The sequence below is a fragment of the Natator depressus genome, chromosome 3 (assembly GCF_965152275.1).
Source record: "Natator depressus isolate rNatDep1 chromosome 3, rNatDep2.hap1, whole genome shotgun sequence".
In the NCBI taxonomy this organism is placed as follows: Eukaryota; Metazoa; Chordata; order Testudines; family Cheloniidae; genus Natator; species Natator depressus.
This window is the reverse complement of record NC_134236.1, coordinates 77,670,411-77,694,634: the sequence shown is the minus strand read 5'-3', so window position 1 is coordinate 77,694,634 and position 24,224 is coordinate 77,670,411. Positions and strand designations below refer to the sequence as shown.

The 24,224-nt window shown below is 39.3% G+C and overlaps 1 protein-coding gene across 3 annotated transcripts in view; it reads left to right on the top strand.

The window, feature by feature from the left end:
- ASCC3 (activating signal cointegrator 1 complex subunit 3) overlaps positions 1-24,224 on the top strand; it is a 513,547-nt gene that overhangs the window by 78,303 nt on the left and 411,020 nt on the right. For all 3 annotated transcript variants that reach the window (XM_074948158.1, XM_074948157.1, XM_074948156.1), the window contains exons 5-8: positions 5,922-6,042; positions 11,431-11,638; positions 12,270-12,411; positions 13,049-13,174. In XM_074948158.1, coding sequence (XP_074804259.1) covers positions 5,922-6,042; positions 11,431-11,638; positions 12,270-12,411; positions 13,049-13,174 — 597 coding nt within the window. The remainder of the gene's footprint in view (positions 1-5,921; positions 6,043-11,430; positions 11,639-12,269; positions 12,412-13,048; positions 13,175-24,224) is intronic.

Genomic DNA, 24,224 nt, shown 5'->3' with positions numbered 1-24,224 from the left:
TCTTGAGTGGTAACAGCTAATTTAGACCCTATCATGTATGTATAGTTAGGATTATGTTTTTCCATGTGCATTACTTTGCATTTATCAACATTAAATTTCATCTGCCATTTTGTTGCCCAGTCACCCAGTTTTGTGAGATCCTTTTGGAGGTCTTCGCAGTCTGCCTGGGACTTAACTATCTTGAGCAGTTTTGTATCATTCCATATTGTATTATTCCATAGTTGCCAGTGCTGTTAGTTTTGTAATGCTTTTTCTTGTCAAGGTGAACATCTGCATTTGTGACTTTCTGGAAAAATTGTTGCTATGCCTACTGTAGCTGTTTATAAATTTACTTATCCCAGGATACTAACAGTTATTATGGATGATTTGATTCTGACCACAGTCAAAAAATTACTTTCACCTTTTTAATGGATGTTTTACAAGAACTGTCGCTTGCTTGTTTTTATTTCTAACTAAATATTTGTCCCTGCCACAAAATGAAATTGGTATTTGTCTCCTAGTAACAAAGTTTTTTGGTATCTCCATTTTTTTTTTCTTTGTGGGGATCTGGGATTTGTATTGCATAGTACTGATTCAGGCATCTGTGCAGTACCTTTACAGATAAGCACTCAGTAGTGCCAAAGTAGCCGGCAGCTTACATTGGAACTGCACCTGCTCTCAATGCTGGGAAAAATGGCAAGTGTGATGGCACGCTAACTTTAGAGGTTTTTCAATGTTTATAATCCGCTGATCCCTAGGATACTGCTGGGATACTTCATGGTAGAACGAGTCATATTACTGATAACAGAACAACTTTTCCTCTAGTTGAAGTAGGTCTTTAGGGCTTTCTTTTTAAAAAGGTCATTTGCACTTTGGCACTCTGCTTTTTCAGCTGAGTTTGAGAGATTTCTAATTCCGATGGTCTATAGGCTCAACATGCTGCTGGGTTAATCTTGTGCCTATATTATTTCTAGTACACATATATTCAGTACTCCTGGGGGAATTCTGTACCAAAAATTAAATTCTGCGCACAATATTTTAAAATTCTGCATATTTTATTTGTCAAAATAACACAATATAATAACTCTGGTTTCAATTATTTCGGTAACTTATTTAAACTACAATACAATGGGTGGAGAGTGGGAGTGGGGAGCATTGAAGGAAATCCCCAACCCCCCTTGCCTAATAGTAATGTGGCTAGGTTTGACCCTTTATTCTAGTTATTAGTCAACAAATATATGCAGCCATATGCTCAGTGTTACATCACAGGCAACTGAAGAGCAAGTGAGGGCTGGGGAATCAAACTCACAATTTATATTGGCTACTGACCATCTCCAGAAAGGTCAGTAGCAAACCGTTCATAGAGCACATTTTGATGGGAAATTTTCCAGTCAAAAAATTTAGACCAGATCTAATCATGAAAGCACCATAAGCATTTATAGGGCCATGCTGTCCATTACACCCCTCTGGCAATGTGAAGGAGCTTTAAAACTTTAACACCTGTTTTATACTCCTGGAGGAATTAACAAAAACAATGGGAACAATTCACTAAGCACGCAGGCTGCTACATTCTGCTCTGCCTGAGGGGATAGAGCCTATTCCATGCCTACCTCCTCAGAAACACCCTGAAGCCCTGCCCCTCCATGCTGAGCATGCTGCAATAGCAAGCAAGAAGGACAGTGTCTGTCTCTGTCTGTCTGTCTGTCTGTCTGTCTGTGTCTCTCACTTGCACGACTGCCCAGCGCCCCCCCCCTCCTCCCGTGGTGACTTACCTCTCTACCATCTGCTCCGGGCAACCAAGCCACCCTACCTGTGCTTCCGGTGGGGGTCACATGATCACTCTTGCAGCTTCCCTTTGCTTTCCTTTCAGAAATAATTTTTCTGCAGGGAAGCAAAGAAATCTGCGGACAACATGAACTCTGCGTACGCGCAGTGATGCAGAATTCCCCCGGGAGTGATTCGGATTTCTAATTTGTTTTATTGGTTAGTAGTTAATGTTAGAAGAATGTCTCCCTTTGCTTATCTTCAACAAGAATTCTAAGTATTAGAACTTTCTGTAGACTTTCATGGATCTGTTAGCATCGTATTGTCAAATACAGCAAGATATTTTTATGTGGATTTGTTGAAGAAGCTGGAGACACCTTTGAAACAAATCTTTTTTAAAATTGTTCTGAGACACATTATTCCATTGGATGACTGTCAGAAGGACACTGAAAAAGGGTATTTATCGAGAGCAAAAGGTATTAGGAAATAAAATGTGTTACTTCTTTCTACTTATATTGGATAGTATCTCATATAAAAGTCTTGTACTGTAAGTCAAAACAGTCTATCCAGTTTTTCTGTAACTGATTAATTTATGGTGGTTTCAGTTAAACTTACATCAACTTAGGGAAAGTTTCCTATGCAAGGAAGTCTACAGAATACAGCTTCGTCTAAATCATGTAAGAAATGTTATCACTGTACTTTTACCGAGGTTGTCATCCATTACATTGCAAAGTGTTCCTTAAGTTTTTTTTATTTAAATTCTGTATTTGAGATAGTGTTACGTGTGATGGGAGTAAAAGTTATTTGTTACAGGAGTATACCCTTCCCTCCACTTTAAATAACTTCAAAAAGAAAAGGAGTACTTGTGGCACCTTAGAGACTAACAAATTTATTTGAGCATAAGCTTTCGTGAGTGAGCTGTAGCCACAGCTAAGGTGCCACAAGTACTCCTTTTCTTTTTGCGGATACAGACTAACACGGCTGCTACTCTGAAACCTTTAAATAACTTGTATTTTTCGGGGGGAAGGCATTATGTGCTTTATAAATTAGATAATTACCTATGGATATGGAAATACAGACCAACCTAGGGGCAAAAGCCCATGTGTTGAAGGGGCAATATAAAAAGAGAGAAAGGGGTTCTTAATTGGCTGGGTAAAAGATACTGCAGTCAATTGGTAAAATTTTCATAATCAAGCTCTGGTAGAGATACCAACATATTTTTTTTGTTCATTTCTTTATTCTGATATTTGTTTTTTAACCAGGTAGTGTTCTTCTACACCTCATCAACCCCAAATTTAGATTAGTTCCAGGTTACAGTCACTTTCCAGACTTAGGAGTAAGTAGGGTTTTCAATTAATGGCAGTTAACTCACGCAATTAACTCAAAAAATTAACTGTGATTCAAAAAAATTAATCGCGATTAATTGCACTTTTAAACAATAGAATACCAATTGAAATTTATTAAATTTTTTTGGATGTTTTTCTAGAATTTCAAATATATTGATTTCTACTACAACACAGAATAAAAAGTGTACAGTGCTCACTTTATATTTTATCACAAATATTTGCACTGTAAAAATAATAAACAAAAGGAATAGTATTTTTCAATTCACCTCATACAAGTACTATAGTGCAATCTCTTTATCATGAAAGTCTAACTTAGAATTATAGAATCCTAGAATATCAGGGTTGGAAGGGAACTCAGAAGGTCATCTAGTCCAACCCCCAGCTCAAAGCAGGACCAGTGCCCAACTAAATTATCCCAGCTAGGGCTTTGTCAAGCCTCACCTTAAAAACTTCCAAGGAAGGAGATTCCACCACCTCCTTAGGTAACGCATTCCAGTGCTTCACCATCCTCCTAGTGAAAATTTTTTTCCTAATATCCAATCTAAACCTACCCCACTTCAACTTGAGACCATTACTCCTTGTTCTGTCATCTGCTACCGGGGAGAACAGTCTAGATCCATCCTCTTTGGAAGCCCCTTTCAGGTAGTTGAAAGCAGCTATCAAATCCCCCCTCATTCTTCTCTTCTGCAGACTAAACATCCCCAGTTCCCTCAGCCTCTCCTCATAAGTCATGTGTTCCAGTCCCCTAATAATTTTTGTTGCCGTCCGCTGGACTCTTCCCAATTTTTCCACATCCTTCTTGTAGTGTAGGGCCCAAAACTGGACACAGTACTCCAAATGAGGCCTCACCAATGTCGAATAGAGGGGAGCGATCGCGTCCCTCGATCTGCTGGCAATGCCCCTACTTATACATCCCAAAAAGCCATTGGCCTTCTTGGCAACAAGGGCACACTGTTGACTCCTATCCAGCTTCTCGTCCACTGTAACCCCTAGGTCCTTTTCCACAGAACTGCTGCCGAGCCTTTCGGTCCCTAGTCTGTAGCGGTGCATGGGATTCTTCCATCCTAAGTGCAGGACTCTGCACTTGTCCTTGCTGAACCTCTTCAGATTTCTTTTGGCCCAATCCTCTAATTTGTTTAGGTCCCTCTGTATCCTATCCCTACCCTCCAGCGTGTCTACCTCTCCTCCCAGTTTAGTGTCATTTGCAAACTTGCTCAGGGTGCAATTCACACCATCCTCCAGATCCTTAATGAAGATATTGAACAAAACCGGCCTGTGGACTGACGCTTGGGGCACTCCCCTTGATACCGGCTGCCAACTAGACATGGAGCCACTGATCACTACCCGTTGAGCCTGACGATCTAGCCAGCTTTCTATCCACATTATAGTCCATTCATCCAGCTCATACTTCTTTAACTTGCTGGCAAAAATACTGTGGGAGACCGTATCAAAAGCTTTGCTAAAGTCAAGGAACAACGCATCCACTGCTTTCCCTTCATCCACAGAGCCAGTTACCTTGTCACAGAAGGCAATTAGATTAGTCAGGCATGACTTGCCCTTGGTGAATCCATGCTGACTGTTCCTGATCACTTTCCTCTCCTCTAAGTGCTTCAGAATTGATTCCTTGAGGACCTGCTGCCTGATTTTTCCAGGGACTGAGATGAGGCTGACTGGCCTGTAGTTCCCCAGATCCTCCTCCTGCCCTTCTTTAAAGATGGGCACTACATTAGCCTTTTTCCAGTCGTCCGGGACCTTCCCCGATCGCCATGAGTTTTCAAAGATAATGGTCAATGGCTCTGCAATCATATCCGCCAACTCCTTTAGCACTCTCGGATGCAGTGCATCCGGCCCCATGGACTTGTGTTTGTCCAGCTTTTCTAAATAGTCCCGAACCACTTCCTTCTCCACAGAGGGCTGGTCACCACCTCCCCATGCTGTGCTGCCCAGTGCAGTAGTCTGGGAGCTGACCTTGTATCCAGTCTCCATTGGAAGAAAGGGGTAGTCTGATCAAGAAAGGGAGTGATTTTTAATAATTCTTAAGTCTGCTAATGGGCATGTTGATCTCCGTGATATCTTTTAATGCAATATGGAAAAAGTGGATACTTTTCTTGGGCCTGATAGAAAGCCCACTGAAGTTAGATTCTTTTCATTTACTTCAATGGCATTTGGATCAGACCCAGAAGGCAACACGGCAGACAGCAAAAAATCTGAGGCATTGCATATAAGACCCAATGACCAAAACAGAGATATTGAGGAGAAACATAGGGCTTTTGTTACATTAGAAAAGTCAACACCAAGTAGAACTTGCTGTGCAGAAAAGAGAATACATAATTCATGACTTACTATTAGGGCCAGATCTGCCACCCTATCTCACATAGAGTAATACAGTACTTCACGTTGTCCCATTGAAGAAAATTGGACAAACTGTGGTGTAAGATACATCTTAGTGCAAGTGTGGCAGGGTCTAGTGTTTCTTTGATCAGGTGTCCTCTTTCCCCTGTGAATTTAAATTGGCTCTATTTATCCCTGGAGAGGTAGGGCAATTTTGTGGCCAGAACAACTCCTAATCCTCTCTCCCTCTCTTTGGATTTATATTGCCACTCATCATAAAATGTGAGTGCTTTCTGTTCTAAAATTGATAGAAGTAGTGAAGGCACTGGATGAAGACGAGGTGTGACCTATTTTGGACAGAATTACTTTTGTTTAAATCTCCAACAAATACAGTGTTACCCAGGGCAAAATTATTATAGACTCTTAGTTTATAAACTCTTGTTCTAATTTGTGGAAAAATGTTTTAGGAGCATGATCTTTTTGTTTTCTATTTTTCCTTAGTTATTTGAGCTGTTAGGCCCTGAGGGCTTTGAACTCATAGAGAAACTCCTACAGAATAGGACTATGATTGTGGAGAGATCTCTGTCCTGGCCAAATGATTACAAGCTGCAGTCTCTACAAGGTAAGAAACTGTTGAAATTTTTTCAAAATCGATAGAAGTCAGAGTTTTTGAGTTTTAAACTGCCTGATTAGATAAATCAAACAAGTTTTCTTTATCCCATTAAAAAGTTTTCACTGTATGCATATATTGAAGAAGGGAGCATTCTTTGCTTGCCTCTAATTTTGAATTAAAAAAATAAGTCTCTTTCGTTTTACTCTCCAATGCTCATTTTTACCACAGATATTGTGTTGCTCCTTCACCAGATTGTCATGCAGCTGAGTCGATGTTTGGTTATTCTTCGTGTTGCTTTCACCGCATGCTCCTGTTGCTCAAATACAAGTCACAGGAGAGTAGCACCTTTGCATTATAGCCACCTTTCAAAAGAATGATGTGTGAAGAAAGGTCAAGGTGGCATACAGGGATTTGTTTTTATAAAGTACATTGCCTTGCATTATAAATAATTAATTTTAAATCAGTTATATAAAGAAAAAATGTCTGAGCACTCAGGAAAGGCAATAATCCAGGCTATGACACTGACTCCACCCAAATTTTCATGGGACAATTATGGTAGAAATGACAGAAAAGCAAGAGACTGAGCCAGCCGGCTCCTGTAGAAGTTCCCCAACTGTATGGAGGTTCCAAGCCGCCAACTTATTTATCTTCCTTCAGCTCCTTCCTCACCTTTCACCTCTATTGCAAGGAGTACAGAAAATTGCTATCTGGTAAAGGCTAAGCAGGTGACATGCTTTGATTGCGGCTACTAATTGGCTAAGAACTGTGCACAGTGCTATGCTGTCCTAAAATATCTGATTGTTTTTGTTACCCTGTTTCCCCCATCTTCCCACTTGTTTCTCACCCTCATGTCATATCTTTTTTTTAAATTGGAAACTATATGGAATGGAAACATTCATTTTGTATATGCCCACACGGTATACAGCAGAATGGGGGCCTAGCCTGCTTGAGGCCTTCAAGTCCCACGGCAATATAAAGTTAATGACTGTGCTGCTCAGTTGAGAACCCACCTAGTGATCTGCTGGTTAAAGACTTGGGAGCAGGAAAAGATATCTCAGCTGAAAAAAAGTAGAGCGATCTGCCAAGACATCAGTGGTTTTTCCAATTCCCTGAAGGCATTATAAACTGCACAGACAGTGGAGACACTACTAACTGTCCTGCAGAACCTGCATGTAGCAGCTCTCTCAGGCCACCAGGAGAAGCTGATGGTTAGATTGGTGAGAGAGAAGCTGCTCATGCCTGGGCTTCTTGCACACTACCTATATCAGTTCGCTTGTTACCGAGTCGGATACAACAGTCGGAAGCAGTACTTGTTTGACTGTACGCAGATTATATTAATAAATATGTGCTCAAAGTGTCCATCCAGAGATCCCAGTATGCCAGGAGTTGCCAAGAAATTTAAACTGAAGGATTTGGCAAGATGACCAGTTGGAGAAGGTGTTTTCACTCCTCTTTTTAGAATGGGAAACTCATGAATAGGATCATTACAATTAACTTAACCAGTGGTAAATTGCTTGTGGTTTCAGTTTTACAAATCCTAAATAGAAAGTTTTGCTAGCCTGTAAAACTTATGGCTGACAGTAGTAGACTGCAGAGCGGTGGTAGTTAGAGAAGAGTGGATTTATGTCACAATGTATGCCAGCCTTGTGGAGTTTCAAATGGTCAGGGGATACTGTATTTTTCCTCAGTGTTCAATCTTTAGGTTGCGTGTTAGATTAAAGCCCGAGTGTGTAGAAAATATTTTTGTGCCAGTTAATTGTCTCCCAATACACTAATTGCAAATATGAAGGAATTTTTTGGCAATAGGGTGGGCGGCACATAGGGTATGTGTGCACAGCCTGTGGCAGCAAGCCTCTCGGTCTGGGTTGAGTGACTCGGGCTTGCGGGACTCGCCCTATTGCACTAAAAATAGCTGTGTAGATTTTGCAGCTCGGGCTGGAGATCAGGCTCTGAAGCTTAGGGAGGTGAGTGGGTTCTGAGCCCAAGATCCAGCCTGACCCTTAACTTCAATATGCTGTCTACACTGCTATTTTTAGCATGGTAGCGCAAGCCCTGGGAGCCTGAGTCTGTCAACCTGAGCTGGGAGAAGGCATCTGCAGACTGCACCTTCTAGATCTTCCCAGAAAAAAGAATGGCAATAGGTGGAGCATGTGAGAAGGGCCCATAAGGGTGGTCTACAGTTTTTCAATGTTAATATTAAATAACAGAATTTTAAACATTGTTTGGTGCAGAGAGCCTGTCTGGATAAATATGGCATCACAGTCATGTTCGGAAACAAATTTTTTTTTCTGTCTGCAGTATACGTTAGAATTCCTTTCTCTGCTTCTGAAACACAGCTATGTGTAGTATGAATACAGTGTATGGCAATGGAACGTGACAGTGAAGAGTGGGCTGTTCTGGGTTTTGCAAATGCATCCTGGGAATTTGTCTCAGATGAATTCCTAGTCCCGCCCCCAGTTTACCAAAATGCGTTTTTCAAAGGTTGGCCATAGTTTTATATTTGCAGAATTTAAAATTTGAGGAGTCAGTTGTAAGTTGGAAAAATTGTTGAAAGCAAATATGAGATATGAGGAATTGTATTTAATAATTTCAGACCTAATTTGCCTAAAATAATTTGCCTTTTGAAAGTTACATTTTAAATGAAAACAACTCTAGCAGAACATTGATTTAAAAAAATGTATACCACTGTATTAAAGAAGCAACCATCAAAGAAACGAAATCCAATCTGTAGATCACTAAACACCTAACATGGATAGATTTTTTCCAGTCCAGGCATACCTAATACTTCCTGTTGATTAAATCTGTTGATGCCAAAACATTTCTTTACAGAAGAATAACCATGTTAAATCAAGATGAGTCTATATTTTAACTGTACGTGTCTGATTTTTCTGTCAGAGTGGCATAGTTGATATTGCACTGGACTGTGACCTAGAACAGTAGTTTCCAACCTTTTCTCTGCCATGGCACGCCTTGAGACCTTGAATTATTTTGAGGCACAACACCATATTGTCTCCAAATGAACTCATGAATATTCATGAGCCAATCCAGAACAAGGCTAGCAGATTTAAAATCAAAACAACCATAGCAGCTAACGTTAGATCACAATCTGTCTTTTTTGTGCCAGAATTAACATTTTCAACTGTGGAAACTAACAAACATTAAAACTCAGCCTGTTTTCGTCCAGAGTTCTTATACTCAGTGGAGAAAGTGACATCCAGCCCCCACCTTCCCAGTTCAGCCCCACCCCTGACCTCTACTTCTCCTCCTGGGGTTCTTCCCTTCTCCCAACCCTGGGGGACTGCAGCGGAATACCCACTTCCCTTCCAGGCTGTGTGGGAGTGGCGGCTCCAGAGGCTCATGCATAATATTTGAAAGAGGCCTTGTCCTGGAGAGCAAAAGTACAGAATGCAATCTGGCGCCGACACTAATTCAAATACAAGGCAAAGTTTTTTTTTTGTTCTCATTCTCACATGTAGTTTTTCAAAATATTCTGCAGCACGCCTGTTCAGGCCTGATAGCACACGGGTTGGGAAATACTGAACTAGGAGACCTGGGTTCTATTCCTGGCTCTGCTATGGACCAGCTGCTTGACTTTGGCCACGTCACATTACCTTTCTGTGGATCAGTTTCCCTATTTGTTAAATGGGGATGATAATACTGACCTAATTTATAAAAAAAAAAAAAAAAAAAAACCTATAAAAATAAATAATATAAAAATTATGGTTTTATAGATTGTGGCCAACATTTTCAAACCTGGGTGCCTAAAGTTAAGCTCTTAAACTGATATTTACGCATCTAAATAAAATGTTTTTCAGAAGTGGTGAGCACTTGCAAATCTTACTGAAGTCCATGTAAACTGCAGGTGTTTTGGCAGCTTCCATTTACAGCAGGGCCAACGTTTTCAAAAGTGAGGGCCTACAGTTAGGAACCCAAGGCCATATTTAGGAGTTTAAATAGGTAGGTTGATTTTTCAAAAGTAATGAGTGCTTAACAGCCTCTGTTCTCTTGAAAGAGAGCTATTAATCTATCTATTCTACAGTCTTTGAAATCAGGTCATTTATTTAGGTGCTTAAATGTAGACTTAGGAACCTGAATTATAGGCTGTCACTTTGAAAATAATAGCCCTCATGCCTAAATATGTATTCAGAAGTCTAACTGTAGGCACCTAGATTTGAAAACTCTGGCCTGCTTATATCATAAAATAAGTTCCAGACTTCTATGCTAGGAACATCACTAGTTTTCTACCTACCGCTGATCTATATAACCTAATAGCTATGTTGGAAGAATCACCATTTTCCTTAGTGTATATATGTGAACTATGTAAGACTACTTTAAGTATCCCTCCCTTTGACTATACACAGCTAGCTGCCTCCTTTCTAATGTGATGTAAGTGGAGTATTTGAGCATGTTTTAGCGTAAAATGTCTGATATAATGTATTTGCACAGCACCAACATGTGCATGGTGCTTTATAGATAAGTCAAGTAACAGGCTCTGCCCTAAGGAGTTCAGTCTGAATTAAACTTAATTCAGTGAGAGATGGCAATAGATACAGGAAGGATGAGGATTACAACAGTAAGAGTTTGAGAAGTGATTAATATAATATGTGTATCTTGACAGTTTCTCTTTAATGAATCATAAAATCAGACTTATCTAATATAGATATTGAGAGAAGTGGGGGCTTAGTCTTTTGGAGTCAGTGTAGGTGGAAGGTACGTGCTGCAAAACTTTTACCCCATCAAAATTTAACTCCTGGGTTTAGTTGTTGAAGCTGAATAATCTTCTGCAGAGCCAGAATTACCCAACCCCCATGCTCGTAGACACAAACTGCTTAGGGAAGAAATACATTGTTGGATCTGTAACCAGTAGAACATCCATTATGCAGTGCAGCTACATTGGCTGGTACATTGGGAAGGGGCAGACAAAGGCGCCAACCAGTTTCCACTCTGATCTGACCACTTCAGGCTTTGGGTTGTGGGGGAGGAGGAGTTAGAAATTTTGTGGATCTTGCTTACTCCGATGGCATGGATATATGTCTTAGGGTAACAAGGGAGTAATTTTCAACCCTGTACACCCGCATCACCATCATGTTTCACAATTTGGCCCCAAGTGCTGTTGAATGAAGAATTATGTAGTTGAAGATGTGAAGTGAAGCATAATATTTTCCTAATGATAATGTTTAAATTGTTTTCTCTCTGGGGCATGGGCTGTCTTTTTCATTGTGTTTTGAAAGAACCTAGCACATTGGCAAACTAAATAATGCTAAACAATTTTAAGCATTAGTAATCTGTCACAACTTGTGTTATATTTTGAAAAAATAAACAACTTTTTAAAATCATTTAGAAAAATAAGTTAGTCTCTAATGTTCACAGAGAGCCATATCTGTTTCCATGTTGCAGAACAGTGTAAAAAACTCGTAGGGGACAACACTAAACCCAATTATGGTTGTCAAGTCACAATTCAGTCTGAACAAGAAAAGCTGTTAATGAAACAATATCGTCGGGAAGAAAAACGAATTGCCAGACGAGAAAAACGAGCTGGGGAAGATGGAGAAAGTTTTGGAGAAGGACTAATGTGCTTTGATCCCAAGGAGCTGCGGATGCAAAGGTAATAAATGCCAAAAGTTGAAAAATGCTTGTGCTGTAATTGCAACTTTAATGTATCATAATCATTTATTTTCTTTTAGTTCACCTTTGGCGATTAGATGATTCTCACTTCAAGTCATGTCTTATTACAAGTCTAGAATTTTTTTTGTATGAAAACCTTATTTTCTGGGATAAGAAAGCAGTCATCTGCTTAATTAGAATCTTCTTGGTCTCATCCACATGGGTTAGAGATGTAGATTAGGGAGATACGCCATCTTCCTTGAGTGCTGTGCACACACCACTAGCTTAAGATTTATGAAGTCTGTACCAAATGTTTCAAAACTCCTTCTCCCCCAGCCCCCAGATTAATGGGTATTGTTTTCCATGTTGTCATGTAAAAGTGGAGTCGGGGGGAGGGAAGGCAAGCAAATAAGGCATTGCCTTTGGTATTGAGAAAAACAGCAGTTGGAATTTTAAATATGGAGAATCATAAATTTTGATACACATTATGTACCTGGGAGTGAGAAGAACAAAAACATCAATAAGAACTTTCTGTTACTATGATATTAACATACTGTATGTGTGTGTTTTTTTTTTTTGGCAAGGTAGGCCTGTGATTGGCAGAATTACTTCAGTTATTTTTCTCCTTACAGAGAACAATCACTTCTGAATGCTCGAAGTGTGCCGGTCCTAAGCAGGCAGAGAGAGATGAACTTTGAAAAAATTCATTATCCACATGTTTATGATTCCCAGGCTGAAGCTATGAGAACATCAGCATTCATTGGGGGTGCAAAGGTATACCTTTGCTATATGACCTTTTCTCAACAATGCATTTATCCTAGTAAATAATATGCAGCTGGGTTTCTTTTGTTACCTCAGATGTTTTACTGCTAATTGAAGCACTGTACCAAATTTTGCTTCTGCAAATGGTTGAGTATTTTCAAATATTTTATTTTCACTTAGACAATAATCTTTCTCCTGATGGGTTGGTTTTCACTTCCATGGAGACTTACGTCTTTACATATTTTTTTTTTCTTCCTCAGTTGTTTTTCAGAAGCTGTTGAATTGATTCTAACAAAATGTACACTTCCTGAAAATCCAGGCTTTTAATAATTTCCTCTCCTAAAATTTAATTAGACCTATCATTTTTAACAGGAAACAAGTATTGTCTAATTCATCTCAGTTTTATGAATCAACCTCTGGATAGTAAAATGCTTGTGGTTTTTTCCCCCCATTTTTTGTTTCTGTTGCTACCTGTACAAGTAATAAACATATAGGGATTTTTCTAACTTCAAGTTCAGTCACAGTAGTTGTTAACTATGTGTATGTGAGGACACGAGATAAATCATTGGTCACTCAATTCATTATTTCTAGCATATTTTAATGCCATTTTTTCTTTCTTCCAGTAACTTTTTTTTTCAAATTGTTACAGATGCTTCTACCGGAGGCGATCCAGAGAGAAAACAACAAAATGTATGAAGAAGTAAAGATCCCCCATAGTGAACCAATGCCTGTTGGCACTGAGGAAAAAATAGTTTATATCAAAGACTTAGATGAGGTGAGTAAACCACTTGAAAAGGTAATTAAATGATAGTTTTCTTATTTTTTATAATTACTTGTTTGAAGATACATTAATACTGAATTTTGCAATGATCTGTGATCCTTTTAAAGTTTTATTTAATAGGTTGTATTTAAATGTTAATATTACAAGCAAGTACTACTGGTGAAAGCACAGGACTCAGTCAGTAATTTAGAGCTGTCATTCCATGCTAAAAAAAGCAGCAAAACTACTGAATCAGGAGTACAATATAGTTGGTTACTGATTCAATTAAAATGTGGCTGTCACTTGTAGTGTCAATGGTAACATTAACAATGCTCCTGATTGGATTAAAGTCTTATTGAAATGTCCACTCACAGTTCTTTGTGACTGTGAGTAAATCACTTAACTTCTCTTTGCATCAGGATCCATGTTAGTTTAAAAAAATATTTAATTGAGTCACAAGGATGTTGAGAGATGTTACTCATAAACAGTGGAAGACTGCTCTGGAATCTCAGTGACAATACCTTCAGAATTCAAACTAACTATGAAAACAACAAGGATTCTGGTGGCACCTTAAAGACCAACAGATTTATTTGGGCATAAGCTTTCGTGGGTAAAAAAACACTTCTTCAGATGCATGGAGTGAAAATTACAGATGCAGGCATTATATACCGACACAGGAAGAGAAGGGAGTTACCTCATAAGTGGAGAACCAGTGTCGACAGGGCCAATTTGATCAGGATGGATGTAGTCCACTCCCAATAATTGAGGAGGAGGTGTCAATTCCAGGAGAGGCAAAACTGCTTTTGTAGTGAGTCAGCTACTCCCAGTCCCTATTCAAGCTCAAATTAATGGTGTTAAATTTGCAAATGAATTTTAGTTCTGCAGTTTCTCTTTGAAGTCTGTTTCTGCAGTTTTTTTGTTCAAGTATAGCTACTTTTAAATCTGTTATAGAATGTCCAGGAAGATTGAAGGGTTCTCCTACTGGCTTTTGTATGTTACCATTCCTGATGTCCAATTTCTGTCCATTTATTCTTTTACGTAGGGACTGTCCAGTTTGGCCAATGTACATGGCAGAGGGGCATTGCTGGCACATGATGGCATATATAACATTAGTAAACATGCTGGTGAATGAGCCCCTGATGGTGTGGCTGATGTGGTTGGGTCCTCTGGTGGTGTCGCTAGAGTAGATATGGGGACAGAGTAGGCAATAAGGTTTGCTACCGGGATTGGTTCCTGGGTTAGTGTTTCTGTGGTGTGGTGTGTAGTTGCTGGTGAGTATTTGCTTCAGGTTGGGGGGCTGTCTGTAAGCGAGGACTGGCCTGCCTCCCAAGGTCTGTGAGAGTGAGGGATCATTTTTCCAGGATAGGTTGTAGTTCATTGATAATGTGCAAAGATAACAAAAAAGATCTTCTTTGTTAATAGGATGCCAAAAAGTTGACCTTTCTGTATTATCAATTGGTAGAGTATATACAGTATTGGAAATACTATTGGAAAAGTTACTGAAGTGGCATATTGTATATATCCTTTGGAAATAAAGTACTACAGTTTTTGAAAAGGATAACAAAATTGAGCTAATGGAACATGCAGCATTATGCCCACTGCTAGCTGAGGGAATAGTGAATTATGTTAAACATAGTATGAGGACCAAAAAAATGCCACCATGGCTAAACAGCAAAGTAAAAGAAGTGGTTAGAGGCAAAAAGGCATCCTTAAATCCTATCGAGGAAAATAGAAAGAATCATAAACTCTGGAAAGTCAAGTGTAAAAGTATGATTAGGCAGGCCAAAAAAGAATTTGAAGAGAAACTAGCTAAAGACTCAAACTAACCACAGTTTTTTGTTTTTTTTGAAGTACATCAGAAGCAGGAAGCCTGCTAAACAATCTGATTGAGGTGCTGAAGGAGCACTCAAGGAAGATAAGGCCATTGCAGAGAAGCTAAATGAATTCTCTGCATCAGTCTTAACTGTAGAGGCTGTGAGGGAGATTCGCACACTTGAGACATTCTTTTTAGGTGACAAATCTGAGGAACTGTCCCAGAGTCAGATACTGATAGAGGACGTTTTGGAACAAATTTATAAATGAAACAGTAATAGGTCACCAGGACCAGATGGTATTCATCTAAGAGTTCGGAAGGAACTCAGCTATGGAATTGCAGAACTACTGAGTGTGATATGTAAATTGTCACTTAAATCAGCTTCTGTACCAGATGATTGGATGATAGTTAATGTGTCCCCAACTTTTAAGAAGGCTCCAGAGGTGATGATGGCAGTTACAGGTTGGTAAGCATAACTTCAGTACCAGGCCAATTGGTTGAAACTATAGTAAAGAACAGAATTATCAGAGACAGCGATGAACATGATTTATTGGGGAAGAGTCACATGGCTTTTGCAAAGGAAAATCTTGCCTCACCAGTCTATTAGAATTCTTTGAGTGGGTCAACAAGTATGTGGACAAGAGTGATCCAGTGGCTATAGTGTACTTGTACTTTCAGAAAGCTTTTGACAAGATCCCTTACCAAAGGCTCCTAAGCAATGTAAGCAGTCATGCAATAAGAGGGAAGGTCCTCTGATGGATCAGGAACAAGTTAAGACAGGAAACAAAGGGGTCAGAATTAAATGGTCAGTTTTCAGAATGGAGAGAGGTAAATAGTGGTGTTCCCCAAGGGTCTGTACTGGGATCAGTGCTGTTCAGCATATTCATAAATAATCTGGAAAAAGGGGTGAACAGTGAGGTGGCAAAATTTGCAGATGATACAAAACTACTTAAGATAGTTAAGTCCAAAGCGGATTGTGAAGAGTCACCATGAGATCTCTCAAAACTGGGTGACTCGGCAACAAAATGGCAGATGAAATTCACTGTTGATAAGTGCAAAGTAATGCACATTGTAAAATGTAATTCCCAACTATACATAAAAAATGATGGATTCTAAATTCGCTCTTACTATTCAAGAAAAATATCTTGGAGTCATTGTGGGTAATTTCTGGCTGTAAAAAGAAAGGTACCAAGGAGAAACACCTAAGTAAACCAAGTATATCTACTTCTCTGAATCCTAGTGCTGATAAATCTCATAAACTGAGGCAAAGGGAGAGAAAATGATTTTGAGTGCGAATTTAGAAACGGTCCGATTTGTCTCTTGGCAGGAAAGAAATTGTTTTAGGGCACACCCCAGTGTAACAGATGTGGGACAACCCCCCCCCCCCCCCAAAAGAAAAAAAAAGTCGTCATCCCTCTCAATGGACAAACACGTCAAAGTATATATTGGAAAAGTGGGATATTGTGGCCTTTTGGCTTTTCCTGTTTTATTGTTCTAGGTTGTACTTTTAATGTTTTGTAAATACACTTACCTATTCCATGATCTATCTTAAAGTATATTTCAAATCAAATTCATTAAATATGTAGCATTTAAATCTGCCACAATGCATACAGAACATTGCCATCTGATAATGGATGGAGAGGTTGTGAGCGATTAGTTTGCTGTTTATGTATTGTGCATGCAGCTATCTCTGCTAAAACATCCAGTTACTGTTAACTCCATCCTCCCTCCTCTCACTCAACTGTTTTATGTTGTCTCTTTAGACTGTCACTTAATATATATGTGTACAATGGCTAGATCCCTGTCCTAGTAAGCCTGCTAGGTATTAAAATAATAGATGGTAACCTAGACAAGAGGAATTCTTGAGTGTTATTTTTGAGGCACAAGTACTTAACTTGTGAAAAAATTCTTTAACCAATCTTATTCTAGTACTAAAAGTGTACGTCGGAAATGGTATAAAGGCGCAAATACTCACACCCTTACTCAGTAGAATATGGGGCTTCTCACAGAGTGAGGTGCTGTTTAACTAGATGAAGGGTCATGAAAAATCTGCTAAAAGTTGGCAAGCAATGCAATGAAAGTTCACAAATTACTCGAATGCCTTTGAAGTTGGACTCTAGAGGATTTTTTTTTAAAACCTATTATAAAACTGGTTGTAGTTAAAAAGCTTTGTTTGATATATTTTGGAATAAATGACAGAGCATGTACGTGGAAACTTAAATTAGTTCCTTTTTTTTATATATAAGGTAGAACTTTAATGTATACTTGAAAATACAAGTTCCCTAAAGATACGCACCTATTAAAAGGAAAAATTAAATGCTCTGAAATATTTGCATAATTGAATAATGTCAGGGCTCATTTATTTTAAATGTGTTATATGTTTTGAAATCCAGAAACAGTTTTCATTAGATAGTTAATTCTAGTTGAGCTCATTTATCTGAAATATTATGAACGTCTCTCAGAATTTTAGAACTTCTATTGGAGGATTACAAATTTGCAGAAAGGGTTTAGCTTTGTGCTTTGGATAAGATTTTTCACTGGAGAAAGTTTTATGCTGAATACTGATATTAAAAATGTCACATTTTATGGCTGCAGTAGCTCAGTTTTTCTCTCCATTTATGCTGTCAGCCACTTGAAAAATATGGCAGTAGGTAGTATCAGCCAAGATTACAAAATAATATGGTGAGATTCTAATTTTAGCTGGCTTCTCTTTTAAAGAGGTTGTGGGTGGGTGGGTGTGTGTGTGTATGCATGCAAGAGTTTAAGATATTCCTGAAATGTTCTGAGTAAGAGCACTAGATTAATTCTCTTCTCCTCTTAACCCTCAGAACAGAGGTGGGCAAACTGCAGCCCACGGGCCACATTCAGCCCGCGGGACCATCCTGCCCTTGAGCTCCTGGCCAGGGAGGCTAGTCCCCAGCCCCTTCCCAGCTGTTCTCTTCCCCCCATGCCCTGCTGCAGCCACGCTGCCAGCGCTCTGGGTAGCGGGGCTGTGTGCTCATGCAGGGCAGCGTGGCAGCATGTCTGGCTCCGACCGGGCGGCACAGCTGCCAGACATGCAGCTCTGAGTGGCATGGTAAGGGGGCAGGGGCCGAGGGGTTGGATATGGGCAGGAGGTTCCGGGGGGGGGGGCAGTCAGGGGACAGGGAGCAGGGGGTGGTTGGATAGAGCAGAGATTCTGGTAGGGGGACAGGTGATGGAGAATGGGGGGGGTACATAGGGGATGGGGTCCCGAGGGGCGGTTGGGGGGGGTCCTGGGAGGGGGCAGTCAGGGGACAAGGAGGGGGGGGTTGTATGGGTGGGGGGTTCTGAGGGGGGCAGGCAGGGGCTGGGAAGTGGGAGGGGTCAGATAGGGGGCGGGGGCCAGGCTGTTTGGGGAGGCACAACCTTCCCTACCCGGCCCTCCGTACAGTTTCGCACCCCAGTGTGGCCCTTGGGCCAAAATGTTTGCCCACCCCTGCTTTAGAAGGTAACTGTACAATCTTTCCATGGTATACATTGGAGGAAAACGAAAAAAAATTCAAGACTTGCTATCTTCAAGTGTACGTGTGCTTTTCACTCATTATGGTGCTTTTCACTCATTATGGTGAATGTGTACTGCTCCTATCCTGAATCGAATAGCAAAACTCCATTTATCTCAGTCTTGCAGGATCATTATCTCTCTGTGTGTGTGTGTGTGTGTGTGTGTGTGTGTGTGTGTGTGTGTGTGTGATTTTTATTTATTTAAGGAAAAACTCTCCATTAAGATCACTACCATTTGTTACAGTAGTAATATACAAAATCCAGGACTTTCTATTTTCAAGCACATATACATAGAATCATAGAATCATAGAATATCAGGGTTGGAAGGGACCCCAGAAGGTCATCTAGTCCAACCCCCTGCTCGAAGCAGGACCAATTCCCAGTTAAATCATCCCAGCCAGGGCTTTGTCAAGCCTGACCTTAAAAACCTCTAAGGAAGGAGATTCGACCACCTCCCTAGGTAACGCATTCCAGTGTTTCACCACCCTCTTAGTGAAAAAGTTTTTCCTAATATCCAATCTAAACCTCCCCCATTGCAACTTGAGACCATTACTCCTCGTTCTGTCATCTGCTACCATTGAGAACAGTCTAGAGCCATCCTCTTTGGAACCCCATGAACATGAACACCACTAATTTTTTTAATATATAAAATAGAAAGTCCTGGATTTAGTTTATTACTACTGTGATAAACTGTAGTGATCTTAATGGAGTTTTTCCTTAAATAAATAAAAATCAAATTTTAAATAACAAAAACAAACTAAAACACCTTTCTGTAGGGAAAAAAAATGTTTTCACTTTTCCATATTCTCCTAGTAACCATTCAGAATATTCAAATTTACTTTTATTATTTTTTAACTTCTGAATTAGCTATAGTTTTAAGGGGAGATTATCTCTGGTTAAAGGGATAAGAAAGGAAGAAGTTGGCTAGAAGAACACACAGACATAGGCAGTCTATCATACTGTAAATACTAGAAACGTTATGCCCAAATCCCAAAGAGATCATTCAGTTAAGTATGGTTTTTACAGCCTTTATATTTCTCAATTTTCCCTGAAATCCAGCATGTAAGAAAATTGAGCTTTGGCAGTTGCATGGCCAGTCAGGAAAGGTCCTGACAAGATCTCTGTTTTTGGGTAAGGGAAGGGGAAGTTAGATTTTTTTACCTATATTTCTGGGACAGTTCACTCTGGGACCATGTCTCTGTCTCTAACTACCTTTTAAATATACTAGCTTGGGCCTTAGGTCTGTGGAAATAAAGCTAATTTTTCCTGACTTAATTACCAGCGATCTACAAAGATCTACAAAACCCAGAATGTTATCCATATCTTGGCTGGGAGACGCCAATTCCAATCCAGTCAATGAGCAAACTTTTGTTTGTCCCAAGTTCCATGATCTTTGAGTTATTGATTTGGTGTGCTTGCCTGGTGTGAAAAGACTGAAATTTATGTGCTGATGTGGGAAATTTGCAGTTGAATTTACTACTGAGCTTCCGTTATAATCTTCTGTAAGCGACTCCTTCCTACAATGGTAGCGACAGAGGAGTTGGAACTTGATGATCAGCACTGCTGATCAACAAGCATCAACCAGACATGGTGAATTACTGGATGAAGTTTAAGATGTTGGGAATAACCTATAAAGTTTAAATGGGCTGGGACTGGCCTGCCAGAGGCATCACCACGCTCCCTATGCTGCACTACTACAGCTGAGCTGGAGCTGCATCTCCTTGTAAAATAATGGGTGGCTGGCAGGCAGGCAGAGTGTTCTCTGTGAGCTCTCTAGGACTCTGGAATGTGCTTTCTGAAGCCTTAGACTGGAATTGCCTGAATTTGGTGACCTGGGTGGCACGCTACAGAAGAAATCTGTTTGATAGGATTTTTGGTTAGGGCCCCAAAGAGGTTACAAAGAGGCTGTGTCTGTCTTACAAATAGATAAGACAGACACAGCAGAATGTACAGTGTGCTGGCAGCAAACATTATGTTAGTTCCACAGTTTTATTTGATCATTTTGACTATAGGATAAACTAAACAGAAAAAGGGGGAGGAGTGGAGTGAAACTGGAATGAGGAGACTGAGGAAAAGGGAGGGAGAGGGTTGTAGCAATGGCCAATCGGCACAGAGCAGAGAAAGTCCAGCCAAAACTGTAGAAAGTTCTCTGAATGATGGAAGGTCCTTGCTCTTGTTGCCGGCACCCAGTGCCAGAGGCGAACAACAACGAACGGTTCGTTACCCGGTGTGCTTCACTCAATAATCACAACGGGGTGGAGAAAAGTTTATTTGCAGCTGCAAACAAGGTACAGGGAGAATAGAATCTCAAATCCTGCACATCAGAGCAGGTCATTACACACACTTTTATATTCCTTTGCATATTCAGCCAGTCTTTCCCTGGGAAGCATAACCCTATTGTTAGTCTCATGTGCTTTAGGGAGATTTTCCACAGTGTTGCTTAACCTGTGGCCTGGTTAGGGCGATACTAACTGAGAAAGCCCAAGAAGCACAAAACTCTGTCCTTTACTGGCTGCCAATAGCGTCCCTAACTTCTCATTGTAAACTGCATTCCTTAGTCTGAGGTTCGATAATGTTACTTTCCATATATCAGAGACACAAGGTAGGTCAGGTAGTATCTTTTATTAGACCAACTTCTGTTGGTGAAAGAGAAGATTTTTTTTTTTTCTTTCACTAACAGAATTTGCCGCAGTAAAAGGTATTGCATCACCCACCTTGTCTCTCTAATATCCTGGGACCAATACGGCTACAGCAACATTGCAAACTTACCATATATGGCACATTAGCTAGGTGTGGAACACTGTTCTAAGAGGACAGGTTAAAATGAGGCATGAGTTTGGATTTCTTTGCTTGATATACATCCTGAACGTTACTTAAATATAGTTGTGTATTTATAGTAAAAGTGTTGCTTCCCCTTCCCCCCCTTTTTGGCAACTCTTTAACAAATGTATCTTTAAGGTAATGAAAATTATGTAAGAAGATGGAGAAAAAATGGTTCTGTCTAACAAATCACTGTTGCTGATAAATGGCTCTAGCTTTTCACCTAAAGTGGATGCTCGGGATAGGATTTATTTATTCGTTTCATGCTATTTCCATTTCCTTTTACTTACAGTACTTACTCGTCCAAACAAAAAATAGTTTTTTTGTTGTTGCATAATGCTTAGGAATTATTACAAAATCAATACTCCCTTTTTCTTGCTGTAATGCTCTATTGTTTTTATAATTTTACCAAGTAAGCAAGGTGGGTGAAGGTAGAGGCATTAGTGTATAATTTATACTTCTCACATTATCCTTAAGAATGTTTAGCTATTTATTCCACTGTTGATATGGTGGTATATTTCATTTGTACTTTTTCAACTAATATTTGACAGTTGGGCTGCATTGATGAGTTTTTGAATTATTTTTATGTTTGGCGGTCATACCATCATCTAGTCAGTAAAAAATATAGTACAAACTTCTTTAAAAAGTTTACCAAGTACAAAATTGTTAATACAGTCTAAAATTGGAAAAATATGTTGGACTTGAGGTGCATTACCAGCAGCTTAGACTCTTTTACCAGTAATTGCAATTCACTCTTACATTTTATGTGCCAACCATGGAGGATAGGTCCATCAATGGCTATTAGCCAGGATGGTGAGGAACGCAACCCCATGCTTCGGGTGTCCTTAAACATGTTTCTGACTATCAGAAACTGGGACTGGGGGACAGGTGATTTATCACTGGATAATTTCCCTGTTCTGTTCACTCCCTCTGAAGCATCTGATACCAGCCTGTTGGAAGACCGGATACTAGGCTAGATGGACCACTGGTCTATTACACCACTGCAATGCCAAATTACAAAACAAACAAAAGTTAAGTTGGTAAATGGATATCCAAGTTAAAAGAGCATTATGGAATATTGTAGTTATAACGCAAGCAATTTGAAAGTCAAGAAATTCAAAATGGAAATACCTTTGAAAGTTAGGCAACTTGAAAATTGAAGCTCAAAAAACCAAAACATCAACAAATGTGGAAATACTCTGGTTTCCAACTCAAAAGTACATTCTACTCCCTACGATTACTTCTAACTAAACACACACGTGCATAACTTCAGTAACTACTTGTGTAGTCCTACACATGTACTGACAAGTTTGCAGGATCATAGCCTAAATTTCATATGTAACAGAACCTCTGCTATTCCAGGCACACACCTACATGGTGTCATGCAAACTATAGAGCTACTCACTAATTAGAGGCTCATGTTCAAACCCTCCACCTTTCCAATGAGAGAGGTTTGTTATTCATACCATAGTGCTCCCCCCCCCCTTTTTTTTTCCCCCATACAAACACACATTATCCTGTACCACATCACTATGGGCTGGATATCCAGATCTATCTCGCTATCCATTTCCCCTCCTGATACCTTATGGAGACTCCATATGCAAGTTAGTTATGAACTTTTCCTGTGTAGATCCTGACCATGTAGGTCACAGATATCCCCCGTTTTGCAATATGGAGTGTGCTTTCTTCCTGTACTTCACATAGATTATATTAGCATACAGTATAATACCATACTGAGTTCATTATAGTTAATAAATATTATTTATTTCATGTTTCTGGTAGCACCTAGCATGTACTAGAAATTGTACAAACACAAAAGCACATGGCTGTTTCCTGATGAGTTAGACTCTACATAACCATACTTTCTACTATAATTCAATAAGCAATATTAAAATTCCTATGAAGAGGCTGGTAGTTGCATTCTACGAAGACCTGGAGGACAATCAGGGTGAGATAGCAAAATTTAAAATGGAGTGAGAACCCTAACTGTGTGTGTTTTCTAGCATTTGTGTTTTTGACCTACAATGCATCCTTCTAATTTCTGGACTTTGAAAAATGTGTGATAGCAACAACATTCTAATCTTTTTTTTCTTTCTGAAAATAGAATGCATTTATGCGTATGTATTTTTCATGTTTATTGATGTCCACTGTGGGAATATTAAAATTGTGATTTATATAGAATGTTTTTTGTACCTATGTTTTATGAAATGTAGATTTAATAGACTCTTTTCACTGATGTATTCTGATGAAATATTGTAATATGTCTTTTTGTTTTAGAACAGCAATGTAATTGTGTGACTAGACACACTTAGGCCATATAGCTGAAACATTAAATTTTTTTATGTACCTTTGCAATCATGTTCGTTTTAGTAGGCATATCTGCTAATCCAACCTCTGTGGTCATCCCATTAGTTGTTAGTAACCACTAAATTTAGGGTTGAGTAATTACTTGTTTGTATTATCAACTACTACTTTCATATACCCAGGCTATTTCTGTTTACTTCAGTTTCTTTGTAATATATGTGATCGGAAGAGTATTTTGTTTTTACTCATTCAATACTAATGAAATATTTAAAACTTCTTTTTTCTGAAAGATCAAATCCTATGCAAATATTCTCATTCAATTTTGTGCATTTCAATTTTGCACACCGGATAAGAGTCTGAACTGATGAGGATTTGCATGCAAGCATATACTGTAGATATAAAGTGATATATTTTATCTCAAAACAGGACTTTTAGTGTAAAATTGTTAGTGTTTTCTGCATTAGCTACAAAATTTTCATGAAAGTGCCTCTACAAATAGATCTGTTGCTGTTCTATAAAACCTGTGAATGCAGGTCATTAAACTATCTATACTTCAAAGTGGGAGAAATGGGAATGGATCATGGTTGCTGAATTCATACAGTCAGC